This window comes from Acinonyx jubatus, chromosome D2, assembly GCF_027475565.1.
Source record: "Acinonyx jubatus isolate Ajub_Pintada_27869175 chromosome D2, VMU_Ajub_asm_v1.0, whole genome shotgun sequence".
NCBI lineage: Eukaryota > Metazoa > Chordata > Mammalia > Carnivora > Felidae > Acinonyx > Acinonyx jubatus.
The window spans coordinates 18,931,278-18,949,894 of NC_069393.1; the positions used below are offsets into that span (position 1 = coordinate 18,931,278).

The 18,617-nt window shown below is 49.4% G+C and overlaps 1 protein-coding gene across 1 annotated transcript in view; it reads right to left on the minus strand.

The window, feature by feature from the left end:
• The window catches only part of LOC113597181 (liprin-alpha-1-like), a 31,434-nt gene extending 22,511 nt beyond the window's left edge, over nucleotides 1–8,923 (minus strand). The window contains exons 1-5 of the mRNA XM_053207915.1: nucleotides 8,626–8,923; nucleotides 4,067–4,168; nucleotides 3,685–3,795; nucleotides 2,905–3,042; nucleotides 1,237–1,383 (exon numbers count right to left, since the gene is read on the minus strand). Coding sequence (XP_053063890.1) covers nucleotides 1,237–1,383; nucleotides 2,905–3,042; nucleotides 3,685–3,795; nucleotides 4,067–4,168; nucleotides 8,626–8,793 — 666 coding nt within the window. The 5' untranslated portion in view covers nucleotides 8,794–8,923. The remainder of the gene's footprint in view (nucleotides 1–1,236; nucleotides 1,384–2,904; nucleotides 3,043–3,684; nucleotides 3,796–4,066; nucleotides 4,169–8,625) is intronic.
• Nucleotides 8,924–18,617: the final 9,694 nt, after the last annotated feature.

Sequence of the window (18,617 nt, forward strand, 5' to 3'; positions counted from 1 at the left end):
TTCGTAAACATATTTATACTGGGGTCCGAGGGCTCGCTACATAGGACATTCTGAGGTGGGCACATCAGCCAGCACAGAGCTTCTGAGAGCATGCCTGATGCCAGTTGAGTTCTTTTTGGAAGTGGAGCATTATTCAACAAAAACACTCTCCCTCTCGACCAAAAACGTGGAAAATGTAAATGTGGAAAACTTAGACATGAGATTTTTTGTTAAAGGACTTTTAGGGAAGGCGAGGTGGCTCAGTCGGTTAAGCGTCCACCTTCGGCTCAGGTCATGATCTCATAGCTCATGGGGTCAACCCCGCCTCGTGCTCTGTGCTGACAGCTCAGAGCCTGGAGCCTGCTTTGGATTCTGCGTCTCCCTCTCTCCCTCTCTGGCCCTCCACTGCTCATGCTCGCTCGCTCTCTCTCTCTCTCTCTCTCTCACTCTGGCTCCCTTTCTCAAAAATAAATAAGCATTAAAATATATATAAAGTCATTTTAAAAATCACGTATAAGGTGAGGTTTTTGCAAGGTTAACGTTTGTTCCCACAGACTCCTTCCATCTTCTGTGTGCATATAGCTCTGTGTGTATATACAGACCGCGTATCATGCTTTAAAACCCTCCGAAATAAATCACATGCTGTACACATAGTATTTCGCAATCTGCCCTTTACACTCATGATTTGGAACATGTTACGTGCTCTCAAACAGCATTCCTCCATGTCATTTTAATGGCTTCCTAGTATTTCACTTTGATTACCATTTTGGGTCGACTGACACATTTGACAAACACACCAGGCAAACTCACTCAGTTTCCAAGAAGCTGGATGTGGTTTTCCTGTTCAATGCCGGATGACCTGAGACAACCAAGGAAGAGACGTGCTGCTTCCCACAACACAGGGTCTCACATCCTCACGCCAGACTGTGCTTCTGCACCTGCCATTCCCCCCGATCTCAGGTACTAACCAAAATGGCCAGCTGCCTACACATTCCCGGCCACTCCCTGCTCCTTTGGAAACAGTGCTAACAGGCAACAGAGTAACGTGCATGTAAGACAAGACAAAGAAGGAATCAAGGAGGGGAGCCCCATAACATGCTTCCATAAAATTCGAAAGAATTAAACCCTGGACGTTGAAGTAACCCCGCTGGTCAACACAGATTCTAAGATCCTCTAAAAACCTGGAAAATTGACACTTGGTCCTTAATTGGACTTGTAATTAATAAAAGTGGAATGAAGTTCAACGAAACCAACGACCTGTCGATGCAGACAGTCCTTCTTTGCGATCTCGTTTGCGAGTTTATCCTTGAGGTCGTGCAGAGAGGTGGCTTTGTGCTGTGCCCTGAGGCAGCGCTTCTCAAGGGTAGTGATCCTGTCTTGCATGTCTTCCTTCTGGGCCAGGGCCTACAGCAGGTATTTCAGAGGGAAAACAGGGAAAGAATTAGCGTACGACACATTAACACACTCCAGACACAAAAACCGGGCGAAATCCTCATTTTCCAAACAAACAGAAAAGTAGCATCCTCGGGGCACCTGGGTGGCTCAGCCGGTGTCGCTCTGTGAGTTGGCGCCCCGCGTCAGGCTCTGTGCCGACAGTGCGAAGGCTGCTCAGGATTCTGGCCAGTTACCCAGGCTTATTTTTTCCCATGTGTTCAAAGACAAACGGATAATAAAGTCTCCCGGAAGTCACAACCTCGGTTGCCTCCGGACACCGTTGAGCTTTCCACAGAACAGCGACTTGCCTCTGGAGGCACACACCATGAGACAACCATCCTTTTTCCGGGGAAAAGGTGGATGAAATCTCATCCAATTACCACAAAGTTGAAGCAGCTGTGTTAACAAATGGAAGCCAAACTCCACCTTTCATATAACTGGAAGTCATCTTCTATAGCCTAACCCTGTGACAACATTGTATCCCATGGTATCTGACACTGCGAATGCAACCAGAACGTCCTGCCCTGCGTTTCTTGTCCAACACCCGAAAGATTCCTCTTCCAGCCCTCCGTGTTTACTAAGCAATTTATGTCAGCAGTCTCAAGAGTGAAAGTGATGAGTCCTAAGAAAGGATTTTCTAAGTTCTCTGCATATTGAACTCTGCTGAGGGGTCTCTCCCCACCTCTGCCAAACAACAACTTCACTGAACAGGTTCTATAATTTCTGCAACTACTTTTGTTTTAAATTCTGACACGACCTCACCCACACTAAGGTACTAAACAGACTGCTCGTGCACGTACACCCTCGAGGGTCTGACAGGGTCTTCCCGAGGTGGCATTGCCGGGCTGGGGGTGGGGTGTGCAGGGACTGTCCGCAAAGGGCAGCTCACAGTGACAGGAGGAGGCACAGAGAAACCATCCTACCCTTACTAGTTTCTGTGACAATGATCAGATGCCCATCGACGACCACACGTGCAGAAGTGGCCGCACTCCTCCATGACCTTACACCAGGACCAGCGGGCTGCCCCTCGCTCACTCTGACCGCCACGACCAGTGCACGGAACCCCTGGGAGGAGGGCAGGGCGGCAGAGGCGGCCGTGACGGCCCCTGGCAGAGCCGCCCCCGCAAGGTCGTGCCCCCGGAAACGACCTGGCAGCACCACGCTGGTTCCTATGTGCCGAGTGTGTTCCCAAAACGGACCAAGAGCATGGCATGGGCCAAGCTCAGGTGGCCCACACCCCACACCAGAGGCCACTCCGCCGCCTGCCCGCCAGCCAGGCCTCGGCAGGGGAGAGCCCAGGGAGGACAGATTCCACCACGCAGATGGGGAGGCAGCCCGCCCAGGCCCCGGAGTCACGTCCCGTTCTGCTGCTACTTCTACCAAACTCCAAACGTTCAAAACCCATGGGAGACGAAGGACACACTGGGCAAGGCGAACCAAACACCCCACGTTTGGCTCGCCGACGGCGTGGCCATTTCAACTGACACTCACTTCACGGACATCTCTTTGTAATATGGTGTTCATTGCTTCAGAAAGGATGAGGTCTTTCCTTGAGATGTCTAGGTCCTCTTCCAGCTTGGCCACGAGAGTGCACAGGGTAGCCAGGAGCTCTTTCATCTGGCTCTGCACCTTTGAAACTCAGAAAGGGAAGCAACATGTGAGGGCCCCCACTGCTAGTCTTCATATGTTGTTTTAAAAACAATGGATAAAAAGGAAACCCCCTCCAATCAAATCCTGGGATGATGTCTGGAGCTGAACTCTGCGTGTGGCCCCTAATTCTTCTTCTACGAAACTACACCCCTCCAGTGCCACACGTGACTGCTCTCTCACCTGGAAACAAAGGGATTGAGTTGGTACACAGAGGTGTTTCATTAGTCCTTACTATACAGTTACCCTAAGATCCCCTGCGCCTCAAATAACATGACACAATGCTGGTAAGGTTTTTCACGGATGCTCCTGCTCACAAACTTGCTTGTTAACCGCTTTCAATTTTACATTGGAGACGAATCTTCCCCGAAATAAATTGCATTATGCGATTTGTACTAGCCAATCCGATACACACACCATTTCCACCAACTATGCTTTTTAAGCATACAGACCTGTCTTCTTACAAGAATTCAAGAAGATGAAAAGGAAACTCCAGTCACACAAACACACAAAGGGTGCCTAGAACACACAGCATGTGCACAAATTGAGACCCGCCGTGGCTAGGCACACCGTTTCAGCCTCGGTTTTGTCCTTCTCCAATATGGAGTTGAGGACCTTGAGCACCTCCGCCTCACTGGACACGCCGGCCGGAGTCTTCGCCTGTCGCCGTATGACTGTTTTTTGAAGAGCTCTCTCGTGCCTGGAGACGAGGAACTCCAAATGTTCCAGCAGCAGCTGGCGGGAGAGGCAAAAGGAAAACCGTGTTTCAAGAACACCTTCAATTCCGGGCCTCAAGTTCACCAAATGCAAAACCAAGTCTGAATCCCTTCAATTCAGTTCCCAGGTAGGGAGCCACCCCCTCGAATGTGTTAAAATAGCCTTACTCCTCCTCACGGATCAAACAAGGTTTGAGAACAATAGGTCCCAGCCAACTCCATGGGGACATGTGGACAAGGGGAGTGAATGGTGTCCTGTGTTTAAAGACACTGGCAGTGCGCCTACTGACCCTGGTGTTGTTTCTCTCCGCCTTCAGGTTGGCGATCTCCTCCTCTCTCTGCACGAGCTGCTCCCTGCAGGTGTGGAGCTCTGCAGCGAGAGCTGCACACTCCTGGGGTCGGAGAGGGGACAAAAGTGGAGAGACACAGGGGGTCTTTACCAGAGCACACCAGGCCTCCGTGGCCCTCCAGAGTCCCAGCACCCACCACCCTCAAGTAGCATCACACACACCAGTCCCCTCCTCACCACCCACAGGAGTCCCGGGGATTTTCGGAGGGACCGACACTCAAGGGGACAGACATTTTCAGGTGCCTGGCAGGTCTAGGACTCAGGAACTCTGCTGACTCGGGAGCAACCGGCCGAGAAGCCTCCTGCCCATCCGCAGCCTCTGGCCTCGTCTGGCAAGCAGGCTTGTGGAGCGGCAGTGGGGAAAGGCTGACGGTACTCAAAAGCTGCTGTCTGAGCCTGAACCCCTGGCTCAGTCAGACTCAACCATGCCCAATGGACTTTTCAAAAATGATGGTAGGACTCTTGACGAAAGGGCGAGTTTACGACTTCTTTCCTTAGTCAAGCAGGAAATATTACGGAGGAAGGGTCTCTGACGAGAGTGATGCCAGGGCCCACCACCCCGCGTGGGGCTTCTCTCACGCCAATACTGAGCGCCTGCCCAGGACATGGGCTCCATGGAGGTGGACTCCAGGAGGGCTCCAGGTGGGCTCCAAGGAGGTGGACGCACACTCTCCAGTCAGTCGAGCGCACAGCCCGGTGCAGGGCTCAATCCCTGAACCATGACATCATGACCTGAGCTGAAACCAAGAGTCAGACGCCTAACGCCCTGAGACACCCAGGCGCCCCAGAGCTTTTGTCTCTGTAGGACAAACGAGGGGATAAACGTTCACTTAACAACTGACATTCCAAATAAAGAGAGTGGTTGATTTCAGCAATTCTAGAAAATCCAAGTACAAGCTGGTGACATACTTCAATTTCTTTCATAAATTAGCCCTTTCCAAATCAACGGGAATGTTACCACAGAACTGACCACCTTGCTTGCAATCTGACTTGACAAGGTGAACCCACAGAAGCCTATCTGATCCTTGATGTAGGACTGTGCAGGCCCATTTCTATGTGGGGATTTTTGTTCCAATAAATACATTGGAAACTTTTCTGGAGCTGTGTGACGTTTGGAAAGACTGGCAGATGAGCTGAGCAGCTACGAAGTATCAAAACTAGTAACTAAAAGGGAGGCCACGAGTGCATGAAATATACGCAGATACGAGGCCATTAGAGCATTTCCTCCCCGAAAACATACACAAACCTACTCTAACAAGATAAACCGTATCATTTTGCACACAGAAACTGACCGTACCTACATGGTGCCATTTGCAGTCAAGAGAAAGGCAAACAAATGTGGAGACGCAGGATTAAGTCCTAACCGCATAACACGAGCTGTAGCAGACGCTGTCCTCTGGGGGTAGTGTGCACCACCTCCTGTTGCTATTGAGGTCCCCTCAAGTGTTGCACGAATCCACGAATCTGCTACTCAGCTCTTGGTAAGCACTTCCTTTCTCCAGTACATCAAGCACCACAGGAGAAGTGATTTCTCAGGGTTCCTGCGTCATTTTCACCGTGTTAAGGGCAATACCATGAACCTTAATTACAGCCTGGGACCCGTTTGAAGTGTCCCCAGGGATGCTGGACGTGCTCCCGCGATGCAGAGAAGACTCATGGTATGACAAGAAAAGGCTGAATGGCCTGACATGTACTGAGGTCCACAGCTGCAGCTGCCAGCTGGCCAGCGTGAGGACCATGGAGGCACAAAGAAAGGGAAATTCTCGAAGCTCTCTCCCTGCGGCTACCCCAGCACATGCAAAAACCTGGTGCTATTTGTGAGACATCTTTGTGTCTCGTGTGGAAGATGTGGCATCTCTGTGGATGTAGGACTGCTGTGAGACGGGCACACCCGCAGACGCAACTCAAACTGCAACACAAGTGAAGACCTGACATCACGACGTAAGGCAGAAGGAAGGGAAGGATCGAAAACTGGCACATTTCAATGCAGGCACAGGACAGCTTGGTGATTTTAGAAAGGGGTTTGGCTTTGAAAATGGTCCAGACGATAGGAGAAGCAGCTTCCACCACGAAGAAGAAGGACACAGTTTCCCAGACGCCCCAGAGAAGATTGCAGAGAAGCAGGAACTACCATCCACCGCATGTCAACCGCTCCAACACAAAAAGTGAAAACCCAAGAAAATCAGTTGAGGACACCATGGCTGCCTGCACAGGTTTTTCATGCAGAAGGAGGTGCCCTGTCGGGGGGAAAATGCCACAAACGACATTTATTCACGAGAAAGACAAGTGAGCACCAAGATGTTGGGTAGGAAGGGGTGAAGCAGCTACCGAATGAGCGGATACAGGCGGGGGTGTGAGCAGGGCGGCTGGCCCTGTGTAGGAAGCTCACCCCAGGGTCCTGAAGGCAACAAGTGCCAGGTGGCAGTGGTCTGGCTGCACAACCAGAGCCCTTGCCCTGGAGCAGTTCCATCCCGGCTCTCTCCCTCAACTCAGGAAGTACACTGAAAGCAAGGGACTGTCCTCCAAAGTTCTTCTGACATTGGACAATGTCCTGGCCACCCAGAACCCCACGGGTCACCACCAAACGTGTCTTGGCGGCTCACTCGCTCCGGAGCGCAGCGGGTCTAAGTCAGCCTGCGGACCAGGGGCCACGAGGACCTGTGAGGCTCATGACACAGGCACGTTACAAGAAGGACAGTCAATGCTACCAAAGAGAACCGCCACAGAGGGAACATTATGAAAGTCAGGAAGATGCCAAGGGACGTTACAAAAAACTCTGGGGAAACCATCAAGCCCAACACAATCAAGAAACCCCTGCTAGAGATGACTGTCCATACGACGTGCGTGATTTCCAGGACCTATGACACAGCCAATCAGGAAACTCATGAATGAGACTGTGCATATGGCAAACAGAAAAAAAAAGAAAAAGAAAAAGAAAAAGAGTTGGGGGATGCAGGGATTCAAAATGCGTATCCTACAGAAGGTCACGAGCACAGAGAAAAGCCCAGAGGAGGTCACAGAAGAAGACAGCACAGAGAGGAGATCTGGCGAAGCAGACGGAGGGCGAGGAAGGCGGCATGGAAGTGGCATCGCTGGAAAGCACGCTGCCACCAGGAGTGATCCGGCAGAGTCTCGGCTCCTTTCCCACATGGACCCTTCCGTGACAAGGGCGCTGGGACTAAAGCCAGCCAGCCGTCTATGGAAACATTGGCCAGGAACAGAAAGGCCCTTCTGGAAAGCTGCACAGACAGTGCCCGCCTCCACCCCCATACCGCCAGGCCCCAAGACCCAAGACAGCCCCATCTAGCGGGTCCCCCCCACCCCATGCATGTCTGCCTATCGGCACATTTGTGAGGACCCAACCCCACTTTCCAGACAGCAAATCCTCACCAAGGTGCTCAGTGAACCACTTCGCCTGCCATGCGCACGTCTGTGCGTGAAAATCGAGGGAGCATGCAGCCAGGCCACCCGGGACGCATGTGTGTCACCACCGCCTAAGCGTTCATCAGGAGGAACATCGTGTGCGAGACTTGTGTGCACTTGGACAGCCTATCCTCACACGGGCATAAGGGCAGTAAGATCTGACATAAAGACAGGCAAGCTCCACGCCACAGGACCCACGGACCAGCAGGGAGAGGGAAGAGCAGGAAAGAGGCAAAGCCATCTCCCTGGCTTCTGACCACCGGACCAGGGAGCAAGCTGCTCTGTTCCCAGGAGGAGGCACAGGTGGGGGGAGGAGGGTGGTGGCCCGGGCGGAACTCAAAGAGCCCACAGTCCGCCCAGATGGAGCTTCACTACGAGGTGCTTGGAAAGGCGTCCGGGAGACAGAGTGGGGTGCATGAAGGAGAACACAGGGCAGCCGAACCTCCCAAGGAAAACCGCCTCCCCGAGTCTGACCCACGCCGACCCATGGGACAAAACGGCCATCCGGCAGCCGCACTGTGCACACGTTCCCCCTATTCCACCGAACCACACACTCCCATGCATCCTTCTATTGCTCTACGTAAAACCGCCCCCATACGTCTCTGGGGCGAGGTAAATGCTACAGATACCTCTGTGTCTAAGACCTTAGTACCGTGCCTGCCATGCACTCCAGAACAGGTGAATACTTTAGTGTACGCCTTGTACCCACACACGTAAAATTACACACGCTGCTTTTAAACATTACGTAGTTCTGTAAAGGATATAAAGACGCACACTGTCCTGTGCTTTATGTGATGGGTGATGTGAGGGGCTTGTACCTGTTGCCTAAAACACGAATCTTAGAGCTCAACCCACACATTAGAAGGAGCCACTCTACCCAATGACGTCTACACTGCATCCATTCTTGTCTCCTCCCCCAACCCACTATCCACACAGAACCAGCAGCAGCTTTCAAAAAATTCAACAACATCATGCCAGTCCTTCCCCCTGAGGACACAACGACCCCAGGCCCTTATCTGAAAACCCAACTCCTTACGGGGTAGGTTCCGTCCCAACACCAGCTGCCTGGTGCCTCACCTGGCTCCGCTTCCGCTTCCATCGCTCACAACAAAGCCAAGCTCCTCCTTGACCCCGGCCTTTGGCCTCGGAGTCAGACTGCTGGGAGAGTGCTCGGTCAGCCTCAGCTCCCGAGCGACCTCTCCGGAAAAGGCCTTTCCGGAACCACAGTGCGCAAGTAAGCGACATTTCCTCCTAACCCCTTCACTCGTCCAGATACACTCTTCTCAGATGTGCCTCCACCACCCTCTCCGAGGAGCACAGCAGCCAGAGCCTGGCGACCACAATGGTGCAGCGTCACAAAAGGGCTCAACAAGGGTGGGTGGTTGCGTCTCTGCAGATGATTCGGGTGCACCAACACAGAAGCCCTTTTTGGGGGGGCTACCCTGTACACATACAGACATCATAAGGACTCTACACCCGTATCTTTCTATAATAACACTGAATGTAAATGGACCAAATGCGCCAACCAAAAGACATAGGGTATCAGAATGGATAAAAAAACAAGACCCATCTATTTGCTGTCTACAGGAGACTCATTTTAGCCCTGAGGACACCTTTAGATTGAGAGTGAGGGGATGGAGAACTATTTATCATGCTACTGGAAGCCAAAAGAAAGCTGGAGTAGCCATACTTCTATCAGACAAACTAGACTTTCAATCAAAGGCTGTAACAAGAGATGAAGAAGGGCCTTTGATAATAATTACAGGGCCTATCCATCAGGAAGAGCTAACGCAATTCTACACTGTTATGCGCGAATACAGGAGCCCCCAATATAGAAACAATTCCTCATAAAACTTGAGCAACCTTACCTTATTACTGATAAGAAATGTGTCATTTGCAGGGGACTTTTAACACTCCACTGACTGAAATGGATAGATTCTCCTAGGACACACGGTCAATACAAGAAACAGGGCCCTGAAGGATACATTGGGTCAGATGACTGACACATTTTATATTTAGAACTCTGCATCCCAAAGCAACAGAATATATTTTCTTCTCGAGTGCACATGGAACATTCTCCAAGATAGGTCATATCCTGGGTCACAAAACAGCCCTTCATAAGTATACAAGAATTGAAATTGTACCATGCATACTTTCAGACCACAAGGCTATGAAGCTTGAAATGAACCACAGGAAAAAGTCTGGAAAACCTCCCAAAGCATGGAGGTTAAAGAACACCCTACTAACGAATGAGTGGGTCAACCAGGCAATTAGAGAAGAAATTTACAAATACATGGAAACAAACGAGAATGAAAATACAACACTCCAAACGCTTTGGGATGCAGCGAAGGCAGTCCTGAGAGGAAAATACATTGCAATCCAGGCCTATCTCCAGAAACAAGAGAAATCCCAAATACAAAATCTAACAGCACACCTAAAGGAAATAGAAGCAGAACAGCAAAGGCAGCCTAAACCCAGCAGAAGAGGAGAAATAAGAAAGATCAGAGCAAAATAAACAATATAGAATCTAAAAAAAACTGGAGAGCAGATCAACGAAACCAAGAGTTGGTTTTTTGAAAAGATAAACAAAATTGACAAACCTCTAGCCAGGCTTCTCAAAAAGAAAAGGGAGATGACCCAAATAGATGAAATCATGAATGAAAATGGAATTATTACAACCAACCCCTCAGAGATACAAACAATTCTCAGGGAACACTATGAAAAATTATATGCCAACAAATTGGACAACCTGGAAGAAATGGACAAATTCCTAAACACGCACACTCTTCCAAAACTCAATCAGGAGGAAAGAGAAAGCTTGAACAGACCCATCACCAGCGAAGAAATTGAATCGGTTATCAAAAATCTCCCAACAAATAAGAGTCCAGGACCAGATGGCTTCCCAGGGGAGTTCTACCAGACGTTTAAAGCAGAGATAATACCTATCCTTCTCAAGCTATTCCAAGAAATAGAAAGGGAAGGAAAACTTCCAGACTCGTTCTATGAAGCCAGTATTACTTTGATTCCTAAACCAGACAGAGACCCAGTAAACAAAGAGAACTACAGGCCAATATCCCTGATGAATATGGATGCAAAAATTCTCAATAAGATACTAGCAAATCGAATTCAACGGCATATACAAAGAATTACCCACCATGATCAAGTGCGGGGGGCTTTTGGGGGAATCTTACTCAAAAAATTTTTCTTCCCTAGGGGGGGGGGGGGGGGGGGGGGGGCCCCAGGGGTGGCTCTTTTGGGGTGGGGTTTTTTTTCCCCCCCAAAATCATTCGCAAATCAATCACCGTGTTACATCACAGTAGACAAAGAAAGATAAGAACTCATAGCCCGTAGAGCCGCCTGTCAATCGATGCAGAAAAAGGCCTATGACAAAATTACGCACCCTTTCTTAATAAAAACCCCTTGTGAACGTTCGGGACTTAGAAGGAACATACTTAAAGATCGTAAAAGCTATTTATGAAAAGCCCACAGCTAACATCATCCTCAATGGGGAAAAACTGAGAGCCTTTTCCCTGAGATCAGGAACGCGACGGGGATGCCCACTCTCAACGCTGTTGTTTAACATAGTGTTGGAAGTGCTAGCATCAGCAATCAGACAACAAAAGGAAATCAAAGGCATCCAAATTGGCAAAGATGAAGTCAAGCTTTCCCTTTTTGCAGATGACATGACACTATACATGGAAAATCTGATAGACTCCCCCAAAAGTCTGCTAGGCCTGATACATGAATTCAGCAAAGTTGCAGGACACAAAATCAACGTACAGAAATCAGTTGCATTTTTATACACTAACAATGAAGCAACAGAAAGAGAAATAAAGAAAGATCCCATTTACAATCTGCACCAAGAAGCATAAAATACCTAGGAATAAACTTAACCAAAGATGTAAAGATCTGTATGCTGAAAACTATAGAAAGCTTATGAAGGTAATTGAAGAAGATATGGAGAAATGGAAAGACATTCCGTGCTCACGGATTGGAAGAATAAATATTGTCAAAATGCCAATACTACCTAAAGCTATCTACACATTCAATGCAATCCATCAAAAATCGCTCCTGATTCATTCTCGAAACTAGAACAAGAATCCTAAATTTCATAGGAACCACAAAAGGCCCCGAATGGCCAAAGTAATTTTGAAGAAGAAGACCAAAGCAGGAGGCATCACAATCCCAGACTTTAGCCTCAACTACAAAGCTGTCATCATGAAGACAGCATGGTATTGGCACAAACACAGACACATAGACCAATGGAATAGAATAGAAACCCCAGAACTAGACCCACAAACGTATGGCCAACTCATCTTTGACAAAGCAGGAATGAACATCAATGGAAAAAAGGACAGTCTCTTTAAACAAATTGGTGCTGTGAGATGGGCAGCAACATGCAGGAAGGTTGAACTAGACCACTTTCTCACACCATTCACAAAAACAAACTCAAAATGGACAAAGGACCTGAGTGTGAGACAGGAAACCATCAAAACCCTAGAGAGGAAAGCAGGAAAAGACCTCTCTGACCTCAGCCGTAGCTATCTCTTACTCGACACATCCCCAAAGGCAAGGGAATTAAAAGCAAAAATGAAATTAATGGGACCTTATATCGGGAAGACAAAAAAGCTTCTGCACAGCCAAGGAAACCACCAACAAAACTAAAAGGGCAACAACGGACAAATGGGAAAAGATTATTGCAAGTAGACATATCGGACAAAGGGCCTAGTATCCAAAATCTATAAAAGCGCTCACAAACTCCACACCCAAAAAATCAAATAACCCAGGTGAACAAATGGGCAGAAAACTGAATAGACACTTCTCTAAGAAGACATCGGATGGCCAACAGGCCATGTAAGATGCTCCAACGTCGCTCCTCATTCAGGGAATACAAATCAAAACCACACTAGAATATCACCTCACGCAGACAGAGTGGCCAAAATGCAAACAAAACAAGAAATATAGATGCTGGAGAGGATGTGGAGAAAGGGGAACTCTCATGCACTGATGGTGGGAATGCAAATTGGTGCAGTCACTCTGGAAAACAGTATGGAGGTTCCTCAAAAAATTAAAAATAGAACTACCATGACCAGCAATTGCACTACTAGAATTTATACCCAAGGGATACAGGAGTGCGATGCATAGGGGCACTGTACCCCAGTGTTTATAGCGCACTCTCAACAATTACCAAATGATGGAAAGAGCCTACATGTCATCAAATGATGAATGATAAAGAAATTGTGGTTTAGATACACAATGGAGTACAACGTGCAATGGAGAAAGAATGACATATGCCCTTTGTAGCAACACGGATGAACTGAGAGATTGTGATGACTAAGTGAAAATAAGCCATACCAGAGAAAGACAAGATACACATATGGTTTCACTCTTAGGTGTGATCCTGAGAAATCTTAACAGAAAACCCATGGGGGAGGGGAAGAAAAAAAAAAAGGAGGTTTATGAGTGGGAGAGAGCAAAAGATAAAGACTTTAAAAACTACGAGAAACAAACGGGGTGTGAGGGGTGGGAGGGAGGGGAGGGTGGGTGATGGGTATTGAGGAGGGCACTTTTGGGATGAGCACTGGGTGTTGTATGGAAACCAATTTGACAATAAATTTCATATATTGAAAAAAAATAAATAAACATAAAAAATTCAACAACGTCATGCCAGTCCTTCCCCCTGAGGACACAACGACCCCAGGCCCTTATCTGAAAACCCAACTCCTTGCGGGGTAGGTTCCGTCCCAACACCAGCTGCTGGTGCCTCCACCTGGCTCCGCTTTCCGCTTCCATCGCCACACCACAGCCAAGCTCTCTTGAACCCGGCCTTGGCTCAGGAGTCAGACTGCTGGGAGGATGTGCTCGGTAGCCCTCAGCTCCGAGCCGCTGCTCGGAAAAGGACCTTTCCGGAACCACAGTGCGCAAGTAAGCGACATTTCCTCCTAACCCCTTCACTCGTCCAGATACACTCTTCTCAGATGTGCCTCCACCACCCTCTCCGAGGAGCACAGCAGCCAGAGCCTGGCGACCACAATGGTGCAGCGTCACAAAAGGGCTCAACAAGGGTGGGTGGTTGTGTCTCTGCAGATGATTCGGGTGCACCAACACAGAAGCCCTTTTTGGGGGGGCTACCCTGTACGCTTGAGGGGCATCCTGCCCCCAGCCTGCCTCAGATTCTGGGTCTCCCTCTGTCTGCCCCTCCCCTGGCCACACACTCTGTCTCTCTAAATAGTAAATAAACATTACGAAAATTAGAAAACAAACAACACTGATCAAACACTCCCAGAATAAGTGTCACTTAAGCGATCCACTTCGTCTAGCTGCCCTGCCATAGCCAGCCCGTCACCACAAAGCCTGCCCTGCGCAGGCACCTGACAGGGGAGGAGGGCGGCAATGGCGGTGGGGGATGGGGAGCTGGGAGGCTGACACCATCACCACTCCATGGACGCTGGCTGAGCGTGGGCAAACTGGATGGTCATTTTAGAAGAACGACGGGTACTTAGCAAGGACTACTGGTTTCGTTTTCCTCCTGTAACAAATGCTGAGGACCAAAATGTTTGCTATGACCTCTCAGTCTTCCCTGGCTTGCTCTTATACATGTGAGTAGCCTGTTAATCAACACATCATGAACTAGGAAAGATGAGTTCAATTTGAAGCATGTTTGAAGGCATCAAGGAGACCCCGAGGCAGTCACAACTGGGAGGACTGAGACCCCAACCAAAGGGAAGCCCGCTGAGCCAACTCTAATGTTCAGAGTCCTCTCTCTCCCTCAAGACATGTGAGGATTCTGAATTTCCTCAGGGATTGGAGGCAAGATACCAACGAGCTGCAAAGGAAACCTAACAGAAAGGCAAGCAGAAAGTCGCAGCTAACCGAGCTCTGGACAGCACAGGGAGGCACAGAAAATGAGCCCGGCACTCGGCAAGCACTGCCTGAGAAGCTGACCCTTCCATCATCTCACTGTGATGTGGAGAAAATAACTGGGCTTTGGGACCTAGCATCAAGGACGGGTCCTCGGAAATACGCCAGGCCTCCAAATGGAGACCCTGGAGGTCTACACGGGAGTGGGGGACAGCGTGAGCCCAGCTCACACTGCACCTTACAAAGACTGGGCCCCAGTCTCGACTCACTCACGCCTGACTGAGCCCAATAACCGCTGCACTCGAGTTGTGTGGGATGAAATGCTGAAGGAATACAAACACAGGAAGAGTCTCTATGCTTCTACATCATGTCCAATAGAAAAATAAAAACAAACAAGAAAAGAAAAGAAAAAGAAAAAAGAGACGAGAAGAGGATAGAAAAGGAAAGGAAAAGTAAGAAAAGAAAAAGTAAAGAAAAGAATAGAAATGTGATGCCTGGGTGAATCAATCCCGTAAGCATCCCACGTAGGTTCTGGACATGATCTCAGGGTTTATGGTTTTGAGTCCCGTGTCAGAATCCTCAAATTCCTTGAAGGAGAGAAAGGACCCTGAACATTAGAGTTGGCTTAGCGGGCTTCCCTTTTGTTGGGGTCTCAGTCCTTCTAGTTTTGACTACCTCAGTGTCTTCTCATGCCTTTCAAACATGCTTAAAATTGAAATCAACTTTCCTAGCTCATGATGGGTTGACTAACAGACTACTCACACCTATAAGAGCAAGCCGGAAAAGACTGAGAAGTCATAGTGAACATTTTGGTCGTCAGCCTTTGTTACAGGAGTAAACAAAACCCACTAGTCCTTGCCTAGTACCCATCGTTCTTCTAAAATGACCCTCCAGTTTGCCCTCAGCCAGCGACCATGGTCACTACACCACCTCCCTCCTCCCCTGTCAGGTGCCTGCACACCTTTGTGGTGTGCACAAATGTGTGCACCTTTGTGGTGCCAGGCTGCCTGTGCCAGGGCGGGCAGAGGAAGTGGATTGCTTAATTGACAATCTTTGAGTTTTTGATCAGTGTTCTTTGTTTTCTAATTTGTGAATGCTTAATTTACTTTTTAGAGAGGCATAGAGTGTTGCCAGAGGAGGGGCAGACGGAGGGAGATGCAGAAAATGAAGAAAACTGGGGACAGGATGCCCTTCAAGTGTACATTGCAACTCCCCCAACAAGGGTTTCTGTGTTGGTGCACCTGAATGATCTACAGAGACAGAAACATCCAACTTTGTTGCGCCCCTTTGTGATTCTGCACAATTGTGGTCGCCTGGTTCTGGCTCCTGTGCTCCTCGGAGATGGTGGTGGAGGCACATCTGAAAGAGTGTATCTGAAAGAGTGAAGGGGTTAAGAGGAAATGCTTACTTGCGCACGGTGGCTCAGGAAAGGCCTTTTGCGGAGAAGTCGCTAAGGATCTGAGGCTGACCGAGCACCACCCAGCAGTCTGACTCCGGGGCCAAAAGTTGGGGTCCAGGAGGATCTTCGTTTTGTATTAAGCGACGGAAGCAGAAGCGGAGCCAAGTGAGGCACCAGGCAGCTGGTGTTGGGACAGAAACTGCCCCGTAAGGACTTGGCTTTTCAGATAAGGGCCTGGGGTCGTTGTGTCCTTAGGGGGAAGGACCGGCATTATTTTGTTGAATTTTTTAAAAGCTGGTGCTGGTACTGTGTGCATAGTGGCCTGGGGGAGGAGACAAGAATGGATGCAGTGTAGACGTCATTGGGTAGGGAGGCTCCTTCTAAAGTGTGGTTTGAGCTCTAAGATTCGTGCTTTAGGCAACAGGTACAAGCCCTTCATATCACCCATCACATAAAGCACAAGACAGTGTGCGTTTTTATCCTATACAGAATTACGTAATGTTTAAAAGCAGCGTGTGTAATATTTACGTGTGTGGGTACAAGGCATACACTAAAGTATTCACCTGTTCCTGGAGTGCGTGGCAGGCACTGTTCTAGGTGCTGAACACTGAGTATGTGCTGCAGTTACCTCGCCCAGAGACGTATGTGGTTTTACGGAGAGCAATAGAAGGGCATGGGAGTGTGTGGTTCGGTGGAATAGGGGGAACGTGTGCACAGTGGCGGCTGCGGATGGCCGTTTTGTCCCATGGGTCGGCGTGGGTCAGACTCGAGGAGGCGATTCTCCTTGGAGGTTCGGCTGCCCTGTGTTCTCCTTCATGCACCCCACTCTGTCTCCCGGACGCCTTTCCATGCACCTTGTAGTGAAGCTCCATCTGGGCAGACTGTGTGGGCTCTTTGAGTTCCACACGGACCACCACCCTCCTCCCCCCACCTGTGCCTCCTCCTGGGAACAGAGCAGCTTGCTCTCTGGTCCGGTGGTCAGAAGCCAGGGAGATGGCTTTGCCTCTTTCCTGCTCTTCCCTCTTCCTGCTTGTCCGTGGGTACTGTGGCGTGGAGCTTGCCTGTCTCAAAGGCCATCTGTGAGGTCTCTGGAGATCTGTACCCTGTCATCACTCGGGTGGACTCGGGGAGGGGCCGAGTCCTGCAGTCTTCCTTGCGCCGGCCCCACTCATCTCGCAGCTGCTTGGCTGTGGGTCGGGGGGCGCCTCCTGCTGTGCAGAGATGCTGGCGTCCTGCCCCATCCGTGTACAATACGCCTCGCTCTCTGAGAAGATGGCCTTTCTTTCTGAATCTGTGTCCTGCCTGCTGGCCCTTAGTGCTGGGTGTTGCTGAGCAACTTGGTCACTAACTCCTGTGGGGAAACACGTATGCCTTGTGTACAAGGACCGTCTAAACTTCTCCTTTTCTGCTCCTAGGTTGCTCAGTCAGTTAAGCGGCTGACTTTGGCCCCGTCATGAATTTTTTCTTGGCAAGGGAACCCCCGAGACGGGCTCTGAGCTGAGAGCCCAGAGCCTGGAGTCTGCTATCAATTCCTTGCTTCCCTCTCACTCTGCCCGTCCCCTGCTGCTCTCCGTCTCTAAGAAATAAAGAATGATATTAAAAAATTAAAACAGAAAATCTATTTCTATTTTACTCTTTTCTGTTGTTCACAAAGGTCCTGCTTGCTTCGTTCTTCCCCAAGGATGAGTAGAGCTGACCGTAGAACAACTTGGTGTTCGGGGTTCCACCCTGCCCACAATTGAAAATCCATGTATAACGTTTGGTCCCCAGAACACTTAACTGTTCAAACTCTCCTGTTGTCCAGTAACCTGAGTAGAAAGAAAAACAGTGCATTAGCACCTGTATCTTGTATGTGTTATATACTATATTCTTCGAGTCAAGTAAGCTAGAGAAACAGTTTTACGTCACAGGGAAATAGGTGCACAGCTCTACACTGTATTGATCCCTAAGTTTATTCTCCGTTTGTTTCTAGAATGAATTGTCTATCAGAACCCACATCAGTGCTGGCTCAGGTGACACACTACGCTGTTGTTACGTGTATCATTAGCACTATGCATCAGAAATGGGAGGAATTGGAAAGATTCCTGTGTATTTACGGATGTCACAATTCATGCGTAACCAATGAAGGGTGAATGCTTCATGATGGCCTGGTGTAATCAGTACGATTGCTTCGTCATGGCCTAGGAGATACACGGGTGAATGCATGGTTACAAAGCTTTTCTAGCTTGCAGTTTTACATCCATATTCCTAATACAGTCTGGACACATTGTTACATTACAGAAACGGCCTGTGATAGTAGGCTGAGAGGCATTTTCTCTGGGCGGGGGACAGAGGCCTGCCAGAAGGAAATGTCATTTTTTGAAAGCCAGGTTATGGAACAACACGTTATTCGTTTTATGTCAGATCTTACTGCCCTTATGCCCCTGTGAGGATAGGCTGTCCAAGTGCACACAAGTCTCGCACACATTGTTCCTCCTGTTGAACGCTTAGGTGGTGGTGACACACATGCGCCCCGGGCGGCCTGGCTGCATGCTCCCTCGATTTTCAGCCACAGACGTGGCTGTGCATGGCAGGCGAACGGGGTTACTCGATAGGCAGACATGCATGGGGTGGGGGGGACCCGCTAGATGGGGCTGTCTTGGGCCTTGGGGCCTGGCGGTATGGGGGTGGAGGCGGGCACTGTCTGTGCAGCTTTCCAGAAGGGCCTTTCTGTTCCTGGCCAATGTTTCCATAGCTTGCTGGCTTTAGTCCCAGCGCCCTTGTCATGGAAGGGTCCATGTGGGAAAGGAGCCGAGACTCTGCCGGATCA